The sequence below is a fragment of the Hylobates moloch genome, unplaced genomic scaffold (assembly GCF_009828535.3).
Source record: "Hylobates moloch isolate HMO894 unplaced genomic scaffold, HMol_V3 SCAFFOLD_6, whole genome shotgun sequence".
In the NCBI taxonomy this organism is placed as follows: domain Eukaryota; kingdom Metazoa; phylum Chordata; class Mammalia; order Primates; family Hylobatidae; genus Hylobates; species Hylobates moloch.
This window is the reverse complement of record NW_026652281.1, coordinates 97,266,061-97,289,624: the sequence shown is the minus strand read 5'-3', so window position 1 is coordinate 97,289,624 and position 23,564 is coordinate 97,266,061. Positions and strand designations below refer to the sequence as shown.

General features: G+C 36.4%; 1 protein-coding gene across 3 annotated transcripts in view; it reads left to right on the top strand.

The window, feature by feature from the left end:
* CDH8 (cadherin 8) overlaps window positions 1-23,564 on the top strand; it is a 378,275-nt gene that overhangs the window by 241,135 nt on the left and 113,576 nt on the right. For all 3 annotated transcript variants that reach the window (XM_032157533.2, XM_058441060.1, XM_032157532.2), the window contains exon 8: window positions 580-716. In XM_032157533.2, the coding sequence (XP_032013424.1) occupies window positions 580-716 (137 nt within the window). The remainder of the gene's footprint in view (window positions 1-579; window positions 717-23,564) is intronic.

Here is a 23,564-nt window from a genome sequence, read left to right as displayed (position 1 = left end):
ATAGAATCAACAACTATCCAATTTCTATGGACTGAGACTAATAGAAAACCTAAATACACACTTTACTTAAAAGAAAATAAAACAAAACAAACGACCACCACCAACAACAAAATGAAATCCCATAAATGCAGTACAGTCAAATGAAAGTTTAACAAAATACATATTTTATTTGAATGGACATACGTAACGTGCTGCCTAGTGCCATCCTGCTTTGGGCTTGAATTCATTGTTTTATATGATATTTTGTGGCAACTGCTAATTATCATAAGCTGTCCAATAAATGTGATGGATTGTCCAATTAACTCTTCATCAGCATCCATTTTTGAAGATGCTATCTATTGAAAGTGATGGCAGTTTATGACCTACATGTTGCATATGTAGCTAATTGCTCCTTGGGCAATAATTACTAAGTTTCTTGTGCCTCATTCAGTCATTTTGTTTTATAAATTATGATGCCACTGAGTTTCCCAATTCATTTGACTTCACAAATATGGCTCTCCAAGGATTGCTAAAGGTCTGCTGTGGAATGTATGGCTCATATAAACATTCAAGTAGATTACAGATGTGTCTGTTTTGTAGGTTTTCCATCGACCGGCACACTGACCTGGAGAGGCAGTTCAACATTAATGCAGACGATGGGAAGATAACGCTGGCAACACCACTTGACAGAGAATTAAGTGTATGGCACAACATAACAATCATTGCTACAGAAATTAGTAAGTGCTGGATTTGTTCATTTCTTCCTTGTGTCACTGAGTTCAATTTATGCCTATTAATAGTGTGATAAGCAGCCCCAGTTTCTGTTAGATACCTTGGCATTGGAACTTATTTGATTGTTCCCAAGGAGCCTTTGAATGTATCATCTCAACACAAAATAACTTACACTGTGGTAAATTACTGAAATGTTTCAGGATATGTGAGAAGGAAACATTCTTATACCCATTATTCAGCCATTAAAAACAATGTTTTGCATTTTAAAGTAAGAGGAAAAGATTTAGTATAAAACAGTAGGTCAAAAAAATTCAAGAACTGTACACTATAATTTAAATAATTGGACACACATATACATATAGTATAGTACATACAATATAGAAACAATTACATATTTAAATTATACACATGCACACATACATGTGGAAAATATAGACGGAAGCTTTATCAATATATATTATTTTGGGTCGGAGAGATTATAGATAACTTTTTGTTTTTTTTAGAGTCTAATGTATTTTACACAGTAATCATGGACTGTTTAAAATTATATCAATATAAATTCAACGTAATTTTTTTCATACATTTTGTGAAAACATTTGAGCTATTTTATTATAGGGGAGGAGAGTCTAGGGTTGTTAAAATAACTTGTTAATCTTTTTATTTACTTTTTTTTCTTCTTTGCACTTGATAAAACTATGATGGAGTCTTTAAACAATAGCTATATGGTGAAATTTGGTGCCAAACTGTCTTTGAGAGCCTGCATCTACTTTATCAACTTTTATTATACAAAAAAATGGAAAAGGGACATGATGTTCGTTTTATTTCCTAGCAAAATACATGTTGCTTATTATCTGAATATCTTCTTTCTATAAAGGACTTCGAAGTTGTGCACAAATTCAAAGGAGACAATAAATTCCAAGAGAGTTGGGGTAAAGGGAATTTGAATAAGAAAATAAAAATCAATGTTAAGAAAGATTCATGGGCACACATACTATATAGAGAAATATAGATGATAATTATAGGAAATATGCCCTAAAATTCACTCACCGTCTGGCAGCTAATGTGAAAACGGGAAATATCTCTGTGAAAAATGATTACTTTGTTTGTATTAGAAAAAGAGTAATCCAGGTATTCAGGAGGAGCAATGTTTTTTCTGGTTTTGTGACGTGAGGAAAATGTCCTCTACCAAGCCTTATAAAAGGAACGCTTGTGTGAAAGAGTGAAGATTCGAGAGTGAAGAATGTTTGTTTCTTATAGCAGCCTTGAGTGCAGGCAGAGAACATGCAGTCAAGTTGATAACGTAGTTTCAACACTACCAAACTCTGGCTCTGGACAGAAACAGAGCTTTGAAAACTTTGCTGTTTTTCCTGCCTTAGGAGTACTATTTTCTTTCCTAGTGTGTTACCATCACAGCAGTTTCCCCTTGTAACATGAAGAGAAGAGGCAAATAAAGCCTGCCATTTGGTGATTTTGGTTTATTAGAAGTGTTAACCTCATTGAGAAAGATGTAGACATAATGTTTTTAATAATTTACCATGTTGAAGCCTGATTATCACCTTAAGCCTCTCAGAAAAGCTCTATCTATTTAGATGACTTAAGGCTTTATAAAAAGCTCAAAAAAACCCAGTCTTCTTTAATGTGGATAGTCAATAATTACTTTATAAGAATTTTCACATATACTGAAAACAATCTAGTAGAGTTAAACTTAATTCATGTTACCTTTGAGATAGATCTCTCTCTGTTGCCCAGGCACTATATAGCTCACTCCACCCTCTATCTCCTGGGCTCAAGTGATCCTCCTGCTTTAGACTCCCTAGCATCTGGGCCTACAGACACAAGCCATCATGCTTGGCTAATTATAGTTTTTTTTTTTTTTTTTTTTTTTTAGAAACAGGGTCTCACCATGTTGCCCAGGCTAGTCTTGAACTCCTCACCTCCACTGATCCTCCTGCTGGGATTACAAACATGATCCACAACCAAGGGCTATGCCACCTTTTTAAAATTAGATAGATTCCTTTACTTAAATATCCATCAAAGTTTATGAGTTATCAGCAAAATGTACTCAAAGCAATGAATACACAGAGCTTTGCTTAGGAAACATTTCAGGACAATCCAGAAACAAAAGACTCATTTTTGAGAAATCCCACACAAGTAAGAAAAACAGATACAAAAATAGCTGCTCCAGGGCACTGAGCTGTTAGCTCCAGGGTGACAAGGCTACCAAGCTAAGTCAGGGAAGATGTTCATTTGCTCATTCATTCAATAATTATTTATTAAGTCTTTCCTATTGCTAAGCACTCATCTAGTGACTGAGGATATAGCAGAGAGTAAAGTAGGCATAAATCCTGCTCCTCTTGGAGTTTTCTTTCCGGTGGCACCTGGGAGTACCTGCATATCAAAGGGTAAATTGGAACCTGTTGATATATCCATAAAGAAAGGCACAGAGGTAAGGAAGAAGACGATGAGTATTGAGAATTCAAGCAATTCCACATTGATGGTGTGAAAATAAATGCAACTACTGACCTCCTTCAATGAGGATATGATGATATTAAAAATTACTTCAAAATACATATGAAAAATCAAGACTTTATGTATTTTAGCAAAGTAACCAGTTAAGATTTTTAAGTGGTATCAATATTATTATTATAAACACAATATAACCAAATCACTGAAAATATCAAAAGTAGACCAGATAAAATTTTCTAAATGTTTTTGGAGGAATGATTCAGTCATGTCCCAGATTCAGGTTTATAGTTGGCTTCATATGGAGAATGAACACATTGTACCTGTGCTCATATGTTCAGCCTCAGCTTGCTCATGAACCATACAGAATTTAAAATATGTGCCCAATCATACATTGATTCCGTTCAAATCAGTGAATGGGAGTTGATGGGAGTTGTCTCACTTTTTTTTTTTTGTCAAAGATTGAAAACTAAACAAAGTACACAGGTGCATTTTGGCCAAGAAACAAGCTTAATTCACATTAAACATCTTAAGAAATATTAGACTGTAAACTTAAAAATTCGTCTGACTTTGTTTGAATTTTTGCAGATTTCTTTCTTAGAACAAACAAGGATGAGAATACAAAAGAGAGCTTTAAATTTTAGCTGTAAAATACTAGCTGGGGTGGCATAAATTTGAAAACTTTAAGTGTACAATTAAACCATCTTTGTTCTCAATCATAAAGGGAAGTGGAAATCATAAGATCACAGAGAAATTTTAAAAAATTGAAATTACTATGAACATAGCTTAGAAACTTGTTTTGACTTGGTTTGATTATTTAGCCCATCACATGATGTTTATCTTCCAAAGCCACAGACTATGTCTTGGGGAAAAAAATTAAAAGGAGATTTATAGAATTCGTCTGAGATGAATATTTAAAACCATTCAGAATAACAGAACCCCATAGGGGGAAGTTCTAGTAATGATAAAGAAAAAGTCATTACAGGGAGAACAATTTAAAATGACTCTCAGAATGCTATCTCATCAGATAAAAGATTTAAACAAATGAAATTAGGCTAAAAAGTGGATTTTTAGCGAAGTCCATCCGTTATCTCTTAATGAGAATGGAGATGTCATTCTTTATCCTCTTGTGTCAGATTCACTTAACCGAGGCTGAGATGCTTCATTGTGTTTGTTACCCAAGTATTTCAGTGGTAGTAGATCTAACATGTCATCCTGATCAACTGGCACATCTTATCACATGAGCTGGCAGGTAGACGTCCATGTGCTAACAAGAGATTAGGCTTGTATGGTATATCTCTGCTAAGTATCTCTGCTAGTAGCAACCCCATTCCCTGAAACTACAGTGCGTAGCTGCTGTTTACCATGCTGATGAAGATTTAAGGTAAAATTTAGCTGAATAATGAAAACAATGAGAAAGTAAACTGAAAAAAGCCCTTCAATGCATTTAATTCTCATAACATTTGCTGAAAAGTGACTACTATTATTATAAGCATTTTCCAGGCAAAGAAACTCAGATACAGGTTAAGTAACTTGTCAAAATTTCATAGAGGGCAAGGATGAGAGTGGAGGTACAGGATCAGGTCTTTGTTTAACTGCAGAATATATGTCCTTAAATACCTTCCACAGAAACCTCACTTCAATCTTCTTTCCTCTTTATCTTCTTGCTTAATTTGAGCTTCTGATACTGCTACATCATTTCTTGAATCAAGTGAATGAAACCGTTTTTCTGTGCAAAGGAGAAGGCTAGGGCAAGGACAAGGGTGAGGTGAAGGAATGAAAAAGCATGCATTTTATTATGGAGAGTAAGAATATTGGCTAATAAACATAGCAGAGCTTTGGATCTTTTAAAACCAGAATCCTAGTCCCATTTTATAGATTAGGAAACTGAAGAACATAGAATAGAGAACACAGCATAGTACATTTTAGGAGACTGTTTTTCAAAGCAGACCACTGATTAGAATTGCCTAGAAAATTGTCTAAAACAAACAAACAAGAAATAGTCCAGACTTCATTTGAGACCTATTAAATTAGAGTCTCAAGGGAGAGTTTCAGGAATTTACTTCTCATAACTTCTTCCTTGTTTCCCTCACCATCTCACCATGCACACACACACACACACACACACACACACAAATATACGAACATTAAAATTTGACAATAGTGGAAAGGGAAGCAAAGAAAGATGAGGCATTATTGGTTTGTTTGGTCTCTGTTTTTAATTTTCCCATGCTGATTATAGCCATGGGACAATAAAGAATACTGAGAATGTGGGAATCAATTTGCTTAGAACAGAGTCTCTGCAGGGGCATTTTAGATGCACTGAATGCTCATTTTAAAGTGTCTTTCACAGAGAACATGATGGTGTGGAATAGAAAGTTGCAAAACTCTCTGACACTCTGTACCTGGGAGCAGGCAATTGGCATGGCATTTGCAGAAAGTACACGACTATTGGTTACCTGAAAGTATTTCAAAGCAGGAAGCATATAATTGCCCATTAAATTAATCTCTTTGAGTTAGTGATAATGCATTGCTCTGGCCCACTACAGCGGGCTGCACACATTATTGCAAATGAAGCTTTTCGCTAATGATGGTTAAATCTCCCAGGGAAAACACTAGTTTTATAGCACTTAAGGATTGTTTTTTCCTGGCATGGGGCCCAGTTGCCAGAATAATTGCTTTGTCCAACCCAGGCTACTTAGAAAAATATATATCTTTATAGGCAGTTCATTGTTTAGAGGAATCTTGTGTTCTGGATTTGGATGGAGTTGGAGTCCTTGCCACATTTTGGTCATATAACCTTGGGTACATTATTTCTCTTTTACTCACAGTTTCCTCATCTGTGAATGGAAATGATTACTCTTTAAAATTGTGGGTACAGTGAGAATGGAAATAAAAATAATAGTACTATATCTCTTAGCAAATAATTTACCTACAATCTTAAGAAAGTGATGGAGACATAGTGTATGTTCTGGTTAATACAGCCCTTAATGGGGCTTTGAATCACAGCTTCATTTAAAATTATTTATTTAATTTTTTGTCTGTTACCCTTCCCCTTCCCACAACAAAATAGTTGGTAATTATGGTCTGTGTGTTACTTCTAGGTACAGTTATGTTTCTGCATTGCATAGCCAATATGTTTGTTCATTGACCTTCTTCTTGCCCTTGGTTGAGGCATGGTAGATTGATTGATCAATGGCTAAGCAACGGCCCTCATAATGAAGCAGGCATATGCTTACTAAAGACTTTAGATTTTATATCAAGATAGTGCTTCATATATATCCATCTGTCTCTATTGCCTATGACATAGAGCGAGAGCTCCATAAAGATGGATAGCCATTCCCTTGTGTAGGGTGAAGTGGAGATAGGGGGAGAGAAGCTATTATTGAGTTAGATAACACACATGGAAGAGAAGAGGTGATAAGAGCCTAAAGTGGGCAGTGAAATTTAGGTACAGAGGTGGTTAAGGGGCTCCCAAATATCACACAGGTTGCAGCAGTAAGACCGATAAGCCTGTCTGGGAATACATTCATGTGGCAAGCTCCTATCTAGATCCCCCACTTTAGATAGGCATGCAGGTGCTCTAAGCTGGAGATCAATGTTCTTAGCAAAGAGAAATACAGTGAAGGAAAGTGAAAACTAAAATATGGGAAAGTGAAAGGGACGCTCCAGATTCCTGGGGAGGGAATCAGCATCCAAAGCATGATTTCCTACAGGGAAGAATTGGGGTCCATGTCCTTCCAAGTCCGAGGAGATAAGTGATGCAGGGTAAAAATGGATGTAATTCTGTGTATAGCCCATGTCAGTTTTATTCTAATCCTTGTGACTCTCTGGCTACCCCTGCGACATAGGTAGCAGTAGACTTGACTTGGGAATTTCTCCCTGATTTTTACTTTGTTCTGCAACCATTCTACTAATTTTCTCCTACCACCTCTTCCTTTCATCTTTCCTGCCCTTGTTCATTCTAGTCTACTTAGAAAGAACATGTGGATTGAGAATGGAGGAATAGATTTTAGCCAGGCATTCCTTTAGGATATCAGTGTGATTAACAGCCTCCCAGTCCTAAGCTAAAAAATAAGAGTAGATAAGAGGCTCCTATACCTGTGTCTTGCCCTTGTCACTCTTTATAAACCACCGTCTCCAAAGCTGTAACAATAACTCTTACTGTAGACAACTACAGACAAAGTATAGAAAGAAGGTAAGCAGAAAACATGAATGCTAGCTTTTCAGGTGCAAGTTGCTGCTAACTGTTCGCTCATAGCAAATGGTCATCTCCAGGTTTGTAGCACCGTATTAAAGGAAGTAGAGAAGACTCTAGATATCGGAACAGATTTTAAATGTAGGATAGTATTGGGTTGATTTACCCCTCAGGCTTTGGTTTTCTTTAGGGATGGAGAAGTCATTAGGACTGGGAGGAGAAAATGAAGTTATCAGTCCAGCAGTTGAAGGGAATAAGATAGTGGTTAAGTATCCAGGCTCATAAATCTGTTTGCTAGGTGGGAAGCATTGCTTTTTCATTTATCCATGCTCACTCTTTTGTTAAGTTACTCAACTTCTCTCTATGGTGGCTTAGTTTTGCTATCTATAAAATGGGTAATGTATTTTTTTAAACTTTTATTTTAAGTTCAAGGGTGCATGTGCAAGCTTGTAACTTAAGTAAACTTGTGTCCTGGGGGTTTGGTGTACAGATTATTTCGTCATTGAAGTATTAAGCCTAGTACAACGGGGAATGTGTCGGTGCACCTTTAGAGATGTGTGATGAAGAATAAATGTATTTAAGTGCTATAATCTTGCCTAAATTAAGGTAAACTTGATAATAATGTCAATGCTAATATCAATTTTATAGTATTAATCATAATATAAACTCAATTCTATCATTATTGCGCCACTGCACTCCGGGCTGGGTGAAAGAGCGAGACCCCGTCTCAAAAAAAAAAAAAAAAAGAATTTGCCAAAAAGTGACCATGTTTGTCATCAAGCAAAACTACCCAACTTAATCCAGATAATCTCTCAAATTGTTTGTTCAGGAATGTACCACTTTGGGATTATTTGAGGGACATAATTTTCCTCAATTATGTATATTAATAGGAGCGTCTTCTTTCCTCTGTCAGTCTCATGTATCCCGGCCAGGTTGGCAAATTTAAAAGCTCCTTCCTCATCCAAAACCAAGGTCATAGGCATTGTTCTAACAATTTTTTTTATAGCAATAGAGGTTATTAGTTAAGGACATAAGCTGTTGAGTTATAGTAGAGGTTATTAGTTAAGGACATAAGCTATGAAGTCAAATTGCCCCAGTGAAAACATTGGGTCTATCATATGTTAAATGTGTGACTTAAATAAGTTATGCAATCTCTTTAGGTCTCAATGGCTATATTTGAAGTTTGTTATGGGAGTTAAATGAGATAACACTGGTAAAGTGCGTAAACAGAGCCTAACTTATGGTAAGGACTTGATAATATTCTTTGTATTTTCTCTTTCATCCCCCTGCCTTCCCTTTTCTATCCTCCTCTCTATCCTCTTCCAGATGAAACCTGGTGCTTGCCAACTCTTACATTCCCTATCATCTCAGTCCTATATCTAAAGGATTGTATTTGTCATTCATTTTCTTCCTTTATTCAAACCACTTGGGCTTAGAGAGAAAAAGGGCTGAAATAGTCATATGGAGATGGTAATATGTATTAATTCACTTTTGCTACATATTACATCATGACACAATTTCGTGGCTTAACATAATATTTTTCTTCTGGTTCTGTGGAGCAGCTGGGCAGTTCTTTTGGTTTGAACTGGTTTTGGTACTCTTTCTGGTCAGCTGATGGCTTATTTGGGACTAGAAGTCAATCTTGGCCTCACATGTTTATATGGTGGGCTGTTTAGTCCAGGGTGCTTTAGCAGACACAGCTTGTCTCTCATCCTCTAGCAGGCTAGCTTAGCTTTTTAATTATGTTCTCAATGTTATAAGATGCAGCAAAGCAACAGGAAGCCGCGGTGAGCAAGCACTTTACAAGCCTTTATTTGCATCCAGTTTGATAATAGTTCATTGACCAAAACAAGCCACATGATCAAGAGCATATACAAGGGCTAGAGAAGTGTCATCTCTTGATGAGAGGAGTTAAGAATAATATGGCCATATTTTTTCTTTTTAATAATATACTTCAGACTGGGATGCTGAATCTCAATATGTAGGACTGAGGGATATTGATTTGTAGTTTCTACATAATTACTCTCCTGCCTTCTTTCCAGAATGTTCTTCTCAGGATAATGCATGCGTATTCAAAATCCTTCACTCCAATCCCTTATTTATTTGGCTGAAAGGATTGGACACAATATTTCTCTTTTTATTATTTATTTATCCTTCATTTTAATTTTATTTCTTATTTATTTCTTTAAAAATAGAGATGGAGTCTCCCTATGTTGCTCAGGCCGGTCTCAAACTCCTGGCTTCAAGCAATTCACCTGCTTTGGCCTCCCAAAATGCTGGGGTTATAGGTATGGGTCACCACACTATCAGGACACAATATTTCTAAGAGCTATCAATTGGTTAACTATAGATTCTTTATAATTTCATCTTAAATAGTGATTTGTATTAACTTATTTTATGTATTAATGCATTTTTAATGCTTAGAACAACTTCTGCTGCATACAAGCTACTGTAAGTGTTAGCACTTATTATTTATTATCTCCTGATACCCTGGTTGGATCTGGTTCCTTTGTTATAGGTTCTCACTTTGTTATATGTGTTTATTTTCTTTTAAATGACTGTTCAAGGCTTATAACACATATGTATTTGGTTGAGGTTTTGAAAATAAATTCCTAAGGGGAGAAATAGTTAAGTTCCCTGTTCTCATGTAACATTTTATTATTCCTTTATCCTGTGGGCCTACCATAGTGCTTTGGGGCTCCTAATAAATATTGGTTAAATGAATGAATGGATGAAGAAAGGAAATAATGAATTAGTATAATGAGGGAGTACCCTGATGATTTCTAACTCCAAACAGACAGTATTAATTGATTGGCAGGGAGGATCTTTGTTTTAATATACCCCACACAGCTCTTTGTTAAAAATCCCGTGCAGATAGGCACACATCCATTATGGCTTTCTGGATCTTTATGTCTTTTTTTTTTTTTTTCCCCAGAGTGATTGAAGCTGAGACAGAAAGGGCAGAAAGAACTGTGCTCTCCTTGTAGAGAAACTGTGGGGCACTGACTCTGTTCACAGGGAAGGATCCCCACAGAATATTAACCAATCTTGGGAGTTAGAGACCATGAGAAAGGTGCTGGCAGAGAGGAGCCTCAGGTCCCCTGTCTGTTTCCCTAAGGAGTCTGGCTTCTGATCTTGGAACCTTGATTTTTCTTCCCTTCTGAGAGCCTGGAGGCAAGCCTTGAATAATGCCAGCCCACACTTCATTACCCAACAAGCCCGTTTATCAGTTAGTCTGATCTGTATTGAACAAGTGCAAGCAGGTTACAAAGCAGCAAAGCCAAAAGAATGAAAATGCAGCATGTTTTCTGATTCCAGGAATCCCTAATCCAAAGCTTAGAGACTGGGGCTAAAAATAGGCACCAATTCCATCCTTATCCACCCTCACCCACCTGGCATTTCAGTACCGGGTCAGATAGCCCCTTAGCCAGATGATGGACATTTAAATGGTAACTTGGCTTCCATCTCATTTGGGCTGTCAGGGTGTCAGTTACTCTACTCACTTAATTGTAGTGCTGATATTTTCTGGTCCCTAGAGCCTCTATAGGACAAGGACTCACCTCACATGTCACCCAAATTCAAAGGTTATGCTATTTGTCACAAGAACAAGTTATGCCTGCTCCTTTCATGGCTGCCAATTCTATCCACCCTGGAATTCAAATTAGCTAAGAAAAAAGAAACTAATATCCTTTGAGCAGCATCTTTGGGCCAGGCACTGTGTAGTTCTCTTGAGAAGCTCTGTCGGTTTCAGCCGCACTGAAATTCTTGGAGGAATGATGAGGAACCATACTCAGAGATGTGGAACCACTGCCACAGGCCCACAAAGCCAAAACTCACAGAGCAATTCTTGCCAAAAACATAGTACTCCCATTTTCTCACATCTGTATTATTTCTCTAAAATTTTATAAACAATACACAAATACCAGTACAGATAGGATTCAGCTTATTTCTGTAACTTTCCCATGTGCACCAACTGTGCATTAAGAGGTGAGCACTTAGAAAACAAGACATGGCTCCTTTAAGCTTTGCAAAGTGGGGACAACAAACTAGAGACATGCATTTACAACTCTAGCAAATTGTTCACACAAAAAAATCATGTATGTAGTGTGGAGTAGGGTGAGATTCTTCCACTACATGGGAGAGACAGTGTTCTCTGTGAAGATTCTCTGTAGGAGTTTTCATTAGGATTGTGAAGTAGCAGTAAGAGATGCATTTAAAAATTAGAAAATGGCTTTATCAAGAGGAGAAGAGCTTAGAGTATCTTCTGAAGATGAGGGGAATCAGGAACGTGAAGTAGATATGGCCAGAAAGTTCAAGTAAAGCCTATTCAGTTAAGTGATATTATGTTTGCCTTTGGGTGCCAGATCAAGGAAATAATCTCATTCTCCACATTAAAAGGGCCCATCAAATGCATTGAAATAGGAAAATATAGGGCCCAGAATATTAGCATTCAAATTCAGGAGCAGAATAGGTTATGAATGGAGTAGTGAGTCTGTGACATAGAGAATAGGAAAGGAAGGTACTTCTTAAATTTTTTGGTTCGTCAGAATCACCTGGAGGGCTTGTTAAAGCATAGCTTGCTGGCCAGGAATTTGTATTTCTAATAAGTTTCCATGTGAAGCTGATGCTGCTGGTCCAGGGGCCATGCCTTGAGAACCATAGCTATAATCCCTGCAGTATTAATTCAGACTAAAACTAAACCTGCTTTAGAGATGGAGTTTGAATAAACAGAAATTGGCATCTGGTTAAAACTAATGAGGAAACAAGAAAAGCAAATTCTGCTGGAGATCGTAAGCCTTGACAACAAGGACAAATATAATTACAATTAAAAGTGTCGCAGCTTACTGTGTACTAGGCAGCATTTTAACCCTTTCTGTGCTGTTTAGCATGTTTAATTTTCACAATAACTGCATGTGTTAATGCCATCAGTTATTTCATCTAATAAACATACCAGAGCACAGCCTTATTGGATTTAATCCTAGCTTTGTCTCACTTTTCAGACTAATTTCTGAACATTTGGCATCTCAATTATCCTAGGGAAAACCTAATTGCTATTAAGACATACCATGAGTGATACTAACAAATCAGATTACAGAAAAGATGGCCCAACCTTTCCACAGCCTTCCTTCATCCAGTTTGTAAAAGAGTTTTGAACACAATGAGATATTATTGATAGGTTCATCCCCACTGAAGTAACTGCATGGAGTGGTTAGGTGGGGGAGGTCCAGATGAGAGTTAGGAATTTAACATTTGCATCTGTGATCTTTGTTCCAGAAGAATTTGGATACTTATAAACCTCTGGGTTCTGAAATTTTAAAATAAAATAGAGTTTAAATGAGGTGCTGATGTTGAAGTTTGAGTGCTCCTGCTGCCCACTCAAATACGCCTGGAATGATGCTGAAGTCTGTTCCACACCTGTTGCCATAGTTTAACAATGAATGCATAACATTAAGCTGGAGAAGGGAGATGTGGATGACAAGTATGGAGGAAAAAACTTGTACATCGCAGTCAAATAGATATGAATTTCAGTCTAGGTTTCCTTAAAAATTACCTGCTTGAAAGAAAAACTTTCTTCGACCTATATAATTTATTTATTATTGGTTAAAAAGAAACAATAGTACTCAATAAAAAGCTGTAACTCACTTGAGTTGATACAGAATATATGTGTGTGTGGGTGTGTGGACATATATATGTCACTTGACATAAACATGTTTTTAACAGTGGTAATGACAAATCTTCATCAATCTGTTCTTTCAGTTAGATTGTACTGAGCTTGATGTTTAAAGGATTCTGACTTTCTAGAGCCCCTCTGTCCAAGCTTTGTTTTTGTTTAGTAAAACAAATAAGCAGCTCTAATACACTGTAAAGGAAAATTGGTTAGGAAAAAGTGGTGTTTTTTTTTTTTTTTTTTTTTTTTTTTTGCTGGCTTTTAAATACAGCTTGTCATTAGATTTGTGTGTGAGGCATGCTATCCAAATCTCTTTGCTGGTTCATATTTGAGTATCTCTGGATATAAAAATACCCATACTGAGCCAGCATTTGATTTCCTGCTGAACTGTTTTTCACATTTCCAATATAATTATGCAGCAGTTACAAAGAAACAAAAGGCTGAACTCCACAGAATACCATAGAAACCCACATTTGTTTATTTAAGAAAAGATATAAAAAGAAGATAAGACAGAAATTGATGTGTCAGGTGACTTCTCAGGGTAACTGATACCTAAAATAAATCTGTGAATATCTGGATACCTATTAAAAATGATTGGTTAGACATGGATTTTAAAAGGCAATTATATATTCTACAAATGGCCCCTGGTATTTAAATAAGAGACCTTCATGAAAGTAAGTGCTGGATTTGATATCTTTTTATTTGAGCCTTGTTTTCTGTATGATTGCTTTTGTCCTCAGTAGTGTCCAGATTAAAGAGTTTTAAGGTCTAATTTAAACCATTCACTTAGTGTACCAAATAATTGCAAAGTGAATACAAAAAACATTAGTGAGTTGAACACATTTTTTGCCCACCTATCCTAGGCACTTCAGGCACAGATTGTTGAAGACCTAGTTCCTGGCCTGGAGGTGAAGGTTCTGTAGTAGAGAGGGCAACTTTTGGACTACAGTTAAATTGTTCAATTAAAAGACAGAAAGCATCCAAACCACAAATAGGAGGAAGAAATGAGTTCTGTATGATGCTTTCTCTGGTGCCCTTCACAGTCGATCTAGATACTACCATGTGGCAAGTGAAGAAGGAAAGCAAGAATGTCAGTGGCAAAGGGAACAGCATGAAGCCATCCAGGAAGTTTTGGATATTTTTAGATGCAAAGGAGGAACTTGTTGATCTTGGTCTCTTTCATTCAGCTATGGTTATGATAGACTTCATTGTATGTCCATCTGGAGACTGTGCTTTAGGAATGAGTAACAGACTAACAAGGAAGCCTCAGCATAAATAGATACCCAAGGCCTAACTTTGGTTGAAGAATGGCTGGAGAAGCTGTTTCTTGGGCATAATAAGAATCATGACTTAGGGAAATGGCCTGGATGCAAAAAGAGTGGTACATGCAATTGCCCTTTCATGCTCTCTATTGGTTCAATGTCTAGATCTGTAACATTAAATGATATTTGCATGTGACAATAAAGAACAGAAAATAAACTAGCATTTAAGATGCTACTTAATCCCAAGCAGAATACTGGTCTCTGCGTACTTACATTTCTTGTTTCATTCAATCCTCATGACAATGTTTAGATGGATGTAACCTGAACACTGTTTTAGAAATGTGTCATGCGAGACTCAGGAAAGCCAGGACACAAAGAAAAGCCCATAGATGTAATAAAGGGAGTTTTGAATCCACCAGATTTGATGTCAAAGCCTGAACTCTCTCTACTCTTTTATACTACTAAGTGTGATAGATGGGCAAACATCCTCTAAACAAGGTTCATCTTTGTACCGAGTTTCAAGTGCACCATTAGTCACCAGGTCCTATATTAGATAATATACATATAGGAATAAAAAATCCAGGAATCACATTGCTTACATCAACTTGGTTGCAAAATCATAAAAAATAGCAGTCATAGAATATGGCATGTTTATTTTATCCAGTGTAGTCTGGCCATGAAGTTTGGCTTACTGTGACTTTCACATGAAGAGTTTGGTCTTTCTTTTTAATGTTCACATACTGTAATTATTTCATCTGCAACAGAAACATCTAATTTTAAAAGTCAAAGAGGTGGGTAAAATAAATCCATTTGGGAAATGTTGATTCAATCCATGAGATTATTGTAATTTGTACCTCTGAACATCATAATTCTCTTCAGTATGTGGATGAAATGAGACAACTACTAAGTTTTTTTTTTTTGCATTTCTATTTGATAAATCTTTAGTGTCTGTGTATCGCATGATAGTGAAGAGCACAGATTTAGACAGAAAGATATGGGATTATAAACTGACTACAATATTGGGAAGTTATGCAATGTTAGTCAAAGTGCTCATTCCTTTTAAACCTCAATTTCATCACATTAAGGTGCAGATAATAATCTCTATGTTGTTATATAATGCATCTAACATAGTAATTAGTCTTAAAGTGAGTAATTGAAACATACTGGGGGAGATTGGGGCAACAGACTTTTATTCTTTAAGACCATAATATTCAAAGTGTGGTCCGGGGATCTTTAGAGTCTTTGAGACATTTTTAAGGGTTCTGCAAGGTTGAAATACTTTTTTATAATAATATGACAACACTGTTTGCCTTTGTCTGTCTCACAATTGAAAGTATACTTTTCCAGAGACTATATAGCACTTGTTAATATCATACTGAGCCATTAGCTCAATGGCTAATGGAATCTGTGCTTCTATATTCTTGTGTGTGTGTGTTCAACTTACAATATGGTAAATATTGAGAGGTATAACCCAATAACAAAATTTTAATGCATAAAAGGTTTTGGAGTTCTTCATTAATTTTTAAGTGTGTGAAGTGACCCTGAGACCAAATTGTTTGAGAACTGATGCCTTAGAAAGGCATTTATTTTTTCAATTAGCTTGAGGTAATTAGTTTGAGATATAGTAACAATAAAGATTGTTACAATTAATATATCTTGAATATAACATTGATGGAAACAGTTTATTACCTGTAAAGTGTTGGTTGGCTATTCAAAGAAGTAATGCTTATAATGTCTTTATTAGGATTCTTGGTATGGAGTAATTAGTAAGCACTCAATAAATGCAGATCATTGTTAAGAGCAGAGTGAAAATGAAGGTAACCCCAAAGGAAATACATTGGTATTATAATTTACACTTTTAGGGTCTCACCAAATAAGGTTGCCTTCTTAAGAGACAAAATTTTTCCCAGGGCAGATCAAGACTTGCCCATTGATAACTCCTTTGTATTACCCTTTCAGAACAATTAATAGGGTCACACAGATAGAAACTGGGGAAATTCATCCAGGCACTGCGAGAGAGAGAGAGAGAGAGAGAAAGAAAGAGAGAGAGAAACAGAAAGGGAGAGACAGAGAGAGAGCCTGAAGTGCCCTTCTAGGGACCAACCCTCTGGAACTAGAGCAGATTATCAATGTATAAGGCCACTAACATTTAAATTACACATCTTACCCTCATGGCTTTAACTCCATGTTTTTCAAATCACTTTTGGTGATTATTTTATTCAATTTTAGAAACAGCTACAATATATGCTTACTTAAATAATAATAATAACAACCATAATAATAACAGCTACCATTCCACCATTTCTTGAGCCTTCTTTTCTCAGTGTTTGACACAAAGCACTTTGAAGAGAATCACCCATGTACTTTACAAAACTGCCCCATGTTGTGGGGAATTCTATTATCAACACTGTAGGAAGGAGAAAATTGGGCAGCTATTGTATCTGTCTGAGTTCTAAAGACTTTGCAGCAAATAATTGATGGAACCAAGCTTTGAGGCACACCCTCTGCCTTACCGATATGCCACACTCTAAAGCTTTTGGCAGACATTTTATTTTTTATTGTAACTTAACAAATTAGCTTTATTATGAAGTGGCTGTCTTCTTAGAACTTGGCTAAAGGTGTCTGTGCTGAAGGAACATTCACTTTAGGAATGTGCTGACAGACTAAAATTTCTGTTCCTACCAAACTGAGGACAAAACCCTAAATCTCAGTGAACCTAGCAAGGTGACTGACATTTTGAAAAATTTTGTCATGAATGAGGGTCCTTGCCAGAGAAGAATAACTTTGGCCTCCCTACTTTTTTAATGTTAGTAACAGGAATTCTTAACATTTCCATTATGATATCCTATACATTGTACACTGATTCTTTATTCTTTACTACAGCAAAGCCTCAAAAAAACTATATAAAATGGTCCATGGCTGGTATTATTATCCTGTGTTTCAGGTGATGTAGCCATAACTCAGACAGCTGACTTGTTTCCTGAAGATCATTCAACTAAGACGGTGCCAAGTAATTCTTCAACCCTAAGACTTTTCATGAATTCATAATTAGAATGTGCTTAACTAATATTCATTTCACAAGCATGGGTATACATCAGGTTGATTCTAGTGACACAAACTGTGACAATGCTAACAATCATAGCTTTCAGTGTTGCTCACACTGAAAATCACCATCAGTTTTGTAGAGCGATTATTTTACCTAGAAATGGTATGAATAGTGTCGCACACACCCACAAGTCATGCCAAAATCATTTTGGTAGACACTTTGGGTAGTGTTAGCGTAGCAGAAGAAATGTAATTTAGAATATGAATATTTCCATACTCTTCAAGAGAGCAAGATGTCTGATGGCTTGCTCCATAGAATGCCCATTCTCTCCTTTTGCTGCAGATTGTTTTATCCAAAGCATGTACATGGATCCCAACAGCGAATTATGCTTGCAGCTCAAAGGTTGGTCCTGCATTTTAAAAAGCCAGGATAAACTTGGCCTGAAGCTCCTCTTCACAACATAAGTAACTTGCACAGAACAAATGAGTATTAACTTTTTTAGCATAATTTCCTAACACATAATATTATGATGAATAGATACCGAAGTAGGTAGGTTATGTTATCTCCATTTTATAAAATTGAGATCAAAGTAAAACCACAAATGAGATACTACCTTACCTCAGCCAGAATGGTCATTATTAAAAACTTTAAAACAAACAAACAAACAAAAATAGATAGTGTGGAGGTGATGAAAAGGAATGCTTATACACTGCTGGTGGGAATGTAAACTAGTATAATGTCTATGGAAAACAGTATGGAGATTTCTCAAAGAATCAAAGTAGATCTACCATTTGATCCAGCAATCCCATGCTAGGTATCTACCCAAGGGAAAAGAAGTCACTGTATCAAAAAGACACCTGCATGTATATGTTTATCACAGTACAATTCACAGTTGCTAGGATATAGAATCAACATAAATGTCCATCAAACAATGAATGGATAAAGAAAATGTAGCCTATGTATGTACACCATGGAATACTATTCAGCCATGAAAAAGAATATCTTTTGCAGCAATTTGGATGGAACCGGGGGCCATTATTCTAAGTGAAGTAACTCAGGAATTGAAAACCAAATATCACATGTTCTCACTTATAAGTGGCAGCTAAGCTATGGGCATGCAAAGGTATTCAGATTGGTATAGTGGACATTGGAAACTCAGAAGGGGGTAGGGTGGGAGGGAGGTGAAGAACAAAAAACTACCTATTGGGTACAATGTACACTACTTGGGCGATGGTTGCACTAAAATCTTAGACTTCACCACTCCACAATTCATATATGTAACCCCAAACCACCTGTAACCCTGAAGCTATTAAAATAAATAAATAAATAAATAAATAAATAAATAAATAAATAAAATTGAAATATACAGAGGGGAAATGGTTACCTCAATGTCACTGAGCTAGCACCTGGTGGAATTAAAATGTCCACAGATCTTTCTTTCTGTATCAATAGACTATTTTCAATTCAATATCACATGGAGTCATGGCAGGTATCTAGATTTAGTTTGTTATTTTGTTCATCATTTCTCTCTGCCTTATCCTTTCTCTTCTACCATGGAATCAGCCTTGGCTTTCTGAAAGAAGAGCAACTAATTTGAAAAATTTCTACAGGTCTATTATTGTACTGTGTTGAGGCAGATGAAATTTTCATTTAGTTTCATATTTTAAAACAATAAGGTTATTTCTTTTCTTACTATAGTTAAAGCCCAGAGGGAAGAAAACACTAGAACTCTCTTACATTAATCTGAGAGCATTTTTGGATACAATTATATATCTATATGTGATGCCAAAACATCTGGAACAAAAATGATAAATTAAATCAACTGGCATTTTACCCAGACACAGCCAAGCAACAGATGTGGGGAAAGGCTGAATGAGTATCTCAACTAATTTTGATGAATTTCAGGAGAAACAAACCATAATTGTCTATTTATTAAATCTTGGAAATCATGGCTATAATGACAATAATCTCATCTGGGGTTTAGGGGACAAACTGAAATATCAGCCTAAAGTATTTGAAGATCATCTCTTTGTTGATTTCTGGATACTGCCATGCATTCATTATTTTTTTCCAGAAAAATTGCATAGTTTCTCAGATATGTTTGAGGTTTAGACATTTGATTTATGCACTTAATTTAAACAGCAAAGACCTCTTTTAAAATTATATTATTACTACATTTTCATGTCTGCCTTATTGGCAAAGGTCGGAAGGGTCGTAGTTCTACTGAAAATTTTATTTGAAGAATTCAATAGAGTAATGGCAATGATATCTTAATTTATCCAGTTTACAGCTCTTTACACATATTTCATTAATTCTTGAAACATCTCTCTGAGGTATGTAAAGGGCAGGGATTATTAGACCCATTTTTCAAGTTTAGAAAATAAGATAAAATTAGATAGAAAATCATTTTCCTAAGACAGCAGTAGGAAGCTTTACCAAACCACTCCAAGTTTACAATTGCAATATTGCTCTGAACAATTTACAAATATTAGCTCATTAATTCTCAAACATCACATGGAAATTATTTTTTAAACTTTTACATGATGTGGTATTTGTATATCTGTATCTATATTTATATCCTAAAGGGAAGGGGGGTAAAATAGTTCTGTATATTAAAATGAACATTGGAGAACTGAGAACTAATTTGAGTTCATTTCTTTGTCTACATCATGCTACCCTTTACATAACCCTAAATGTGTCACTTTCCTTCAATAACTCATGATATGAGAGACTAGGATGACAGAGAATCTCTAGTGTACTTCAGCATTGAGATGAACTAAAATGTACAGTAATGTTAATCTGACAGTTTTGCTGACATGTAAAATGGTTACCATGTTGCATCAGGAATTGAATATGAATAGTTAACATTTCGTATAGATGGTAGAAATTAATCTTAGTTTTCCTACGGCAAACTGAGTACATTTGAAATCATCTGTGAAAGAGAGGACAAGTACTGAAGAACACTTTGATTTGAGTCTAAAATCTACTCCTTTCTCAGCTAACTCCTTCTGACCTTCTTCTATTCATTTTCGATTCCCCTTCTCACTTCTTTCATTGAAGAAAACAGTTTTGGGCAGAGAGGTCTTTGCTGGAGTTTTGACTGGGCCACCAACTTGCTATATGACTATGGGAGAGTCATTTCCTGTTTCTGAGTTTCAGTTTCCTGCTTCGTGGAATATGAATGATAATATCAATATCATAGGAATGTCCTGTGATTTAAAGTAGAGAAGCCATATTTTGCACATTTCACTATGCCTGGCCCTTTGCAATTGTCAAGTAATTTTAGTAGACATATTAATTCATTTGATTCATATGTATTTCTCATCCTAAATTATTTATCTTTGAATATCCAAGGCTATCAGAGAAACTAGCACATCATGTTCATAACATTAGTTGTGATTGTTAACTATTATTAATGAATGTGTACCTTGCTCCATTAGCCATTTGTTTTGCTGTTACAGGTATAACCTTATTTATTTATCACTTCACGTAAGGATCTATGAAATTATACAGAATCCTCACCTATCCCCTAACAGCTTTGAAACATTTTCCAGTCATGCCTCCCTACTTATTCAACAAAAGAATTAAAAACTACCCTTCCCTTGAAATCTATCTACTCTATGTGAATTGTGCTATTTTCTTGAAGTTAAACCCTAGATATAAAAATGATAAATGATTTTTTATGCTGTCAACTGTGCATCCAGGTAACGCTTGGTTCTGCCTGCACACTTCTACAGAATTGAAGTTTGGAAGATAAATATGAAGAAAATCCTATCCAGGACAATCAGAGATTTCCCATTCAACTCTAGCTCCCAACAGTATTATTTTACAGTTAGTGTGCATTCTGTAGACTTGGAGTCTGTGCCCTGTGCTTTACATGAGAGGATCAATGGGATGCTTTGCAAAGGAGGAAGAGAACGTGCAGACTTTCCGCTATCCTGAAGCCAGAAAATCCCACAGTGGTAGATTTGAAGTTCCTGTTATGAGCTTAGTGTTCAGATGGTAATATGGTCAGAGCTGTCTGAGTGAATACTGGTATCTATTCTGACCCTGGCACCTGTGTATGCAATTCATGACATTCCCTGCTGTAAACACTTGGAAACCAGAACTGGCCCACTGGAGCTGGCCAAATAGACGAAGAAAGCCTGGGCAGTTTTACACAGTGCTATGAACACAGGCTCTGGAGGAATCCAGACCAGAAGACTCTTTCCTGTTGTTCTTTTACATCCTATGCAAGCTCAAATCCTGGGTGGCCTCCTTATGAGATGTGTAATCGAGGGCAACTTGTTTAACATCCCTGCCCCAGCAGGAAGTTGGTGTCCAGATGCTCTTATTTTCACCAGAAGCACAGCTGCATTTTGATGGACTGCATATAATAGTTGTTCAGCAAATACTCTAAGGCACTGCTTCTCAAGCCTTTGTGTGCCTGTGAATTACCTGGGGATCTTGTTAAAACACAGATTGGGATTCCCCAAGTTTGGGGTGCAGATTCTACATTTCTAAAAAGCCTCTAGGTGATGCTGACTCCACTGGTCAGTGGACTATAAGTAACGATGCTCTATTCATATATAATACACATTTAATACTATTTATTTGTATGAAATAGTTATCACAAAACAAAACCCTAAGCTAGTGTCTCTGAAAGTTTAGCATGTAGCACGCTCACCTAGAAGGACTATTACAGATTACTTGATGCCATCTTCAGAGTTCCTGATTCAGTAGGTCTTTTTGGGGGCCTGAGAATTTGAATTTTTAACAAATATCTAAGCAACACTCATACTGCAGTGTAGTCCACTAGTTGCAAACCATTGACCTGGACCAGTTCCTCCCCTATCTGGAAACTTCTGTTAACAGTTTTGAAAATGGTATTTGGTTTTCCAATCTTAGGGAGATAATAGTCGTCAGGAAGTTTTGTTTTTTACTTAGACTTTCTATTTTCAATGTTTGCATGCAGTTTTAAGAAATAATACAGAGAGACTCTATTTACCCTTTACATAGTTGTTTTTCCAGTGGTAACATCTTACAAAACTATAGTACAGTGCTATAACCAGAATATTCACATTGATTCAGTCTACCCAGTTTATTCAGATAGCCCCAACTGTCCTTGTATGCATTGTGTGTATATGTGTTTGTGGTTAGTTCTATGCAATTTTACCACATGTGTAAGTTTATGTATACACCACCACAGGCAACGCCCAGAGGAAGTCCACCACCACCAGGATCCCACCACATCTGCCTACCTCCAGAGCCTCACCTCCCATCTTTAGTTCCTGACAACCACTAATCTATTTTCAATTTTTGTAATTTTGTCCTTTTCTTTCTACTTATTTTTTGAGACAAGGTCTCACTCGGTTGTCCAGGCTGAAGTGCAGTGGCTCAATCTCAGCTCACTGTAGCCTCAACACCTCTAGGTTCAAGTGATCCTCCCACCTCAGCCTCCCGAGTAGCTGGGACTACAAGCGTGTGCCACCACACCCAGCTAGTTTTGTTTATTTTTTGTAGAGACAGAGTCTCAGTATATTGCCCAGGCTGGTCTTTAACTCCTGAACTTAGGTGATCCACCCACCTCGGCCTCCCGAAGTCCTGGGATTACAGGCATGAGCCACCGCACCTGGCCTAATTTTGCCATTATAAAAATGTTATACAAATAGAATATACAGTATATAACCCACAGGAAGATGCTGTTAAAGCTTGCTAGTGCCCAGGTGTCACCACTGTATTCTTATTTGTTTTAGTGTGGAACTCATACGTTTGTAGTTGTTGAAGCTTCCCAGGTGATCCTGATATTCAGACAGGGTTTATACTCTGCCTACCATTAAGGGAGGTCTTTAGCTCTAGGGATTGTTTGCAACTCAAAGGATCATGTGGATGAACTTCCCTTTCCAATAGCCAAAAACACAAAATGCATATGTACCAGAATTAGTTATCATCAAAGACTATAAAACCAGAAATCTTCTGGGAAATGCATTTTGAATATGTATCTAAAGCTTCAATTTACTCCTAAATCAAACAGAAAGACTGTTTATACTGTAAGGATGGTCTCTATTTATAACTTGGAGAAAAGTTATTTATAATACCCATGCAACATTGTGTTTGAAACACTGAAATTGGCAGTTATTTCTGCTGTGGACACTCATGCTTTTGTTTTTCTGATCAAATATTGTCTAAGCCAGATCAGAAATATTGGTATTCTTCTTAATTTTAAAAGTATCATAA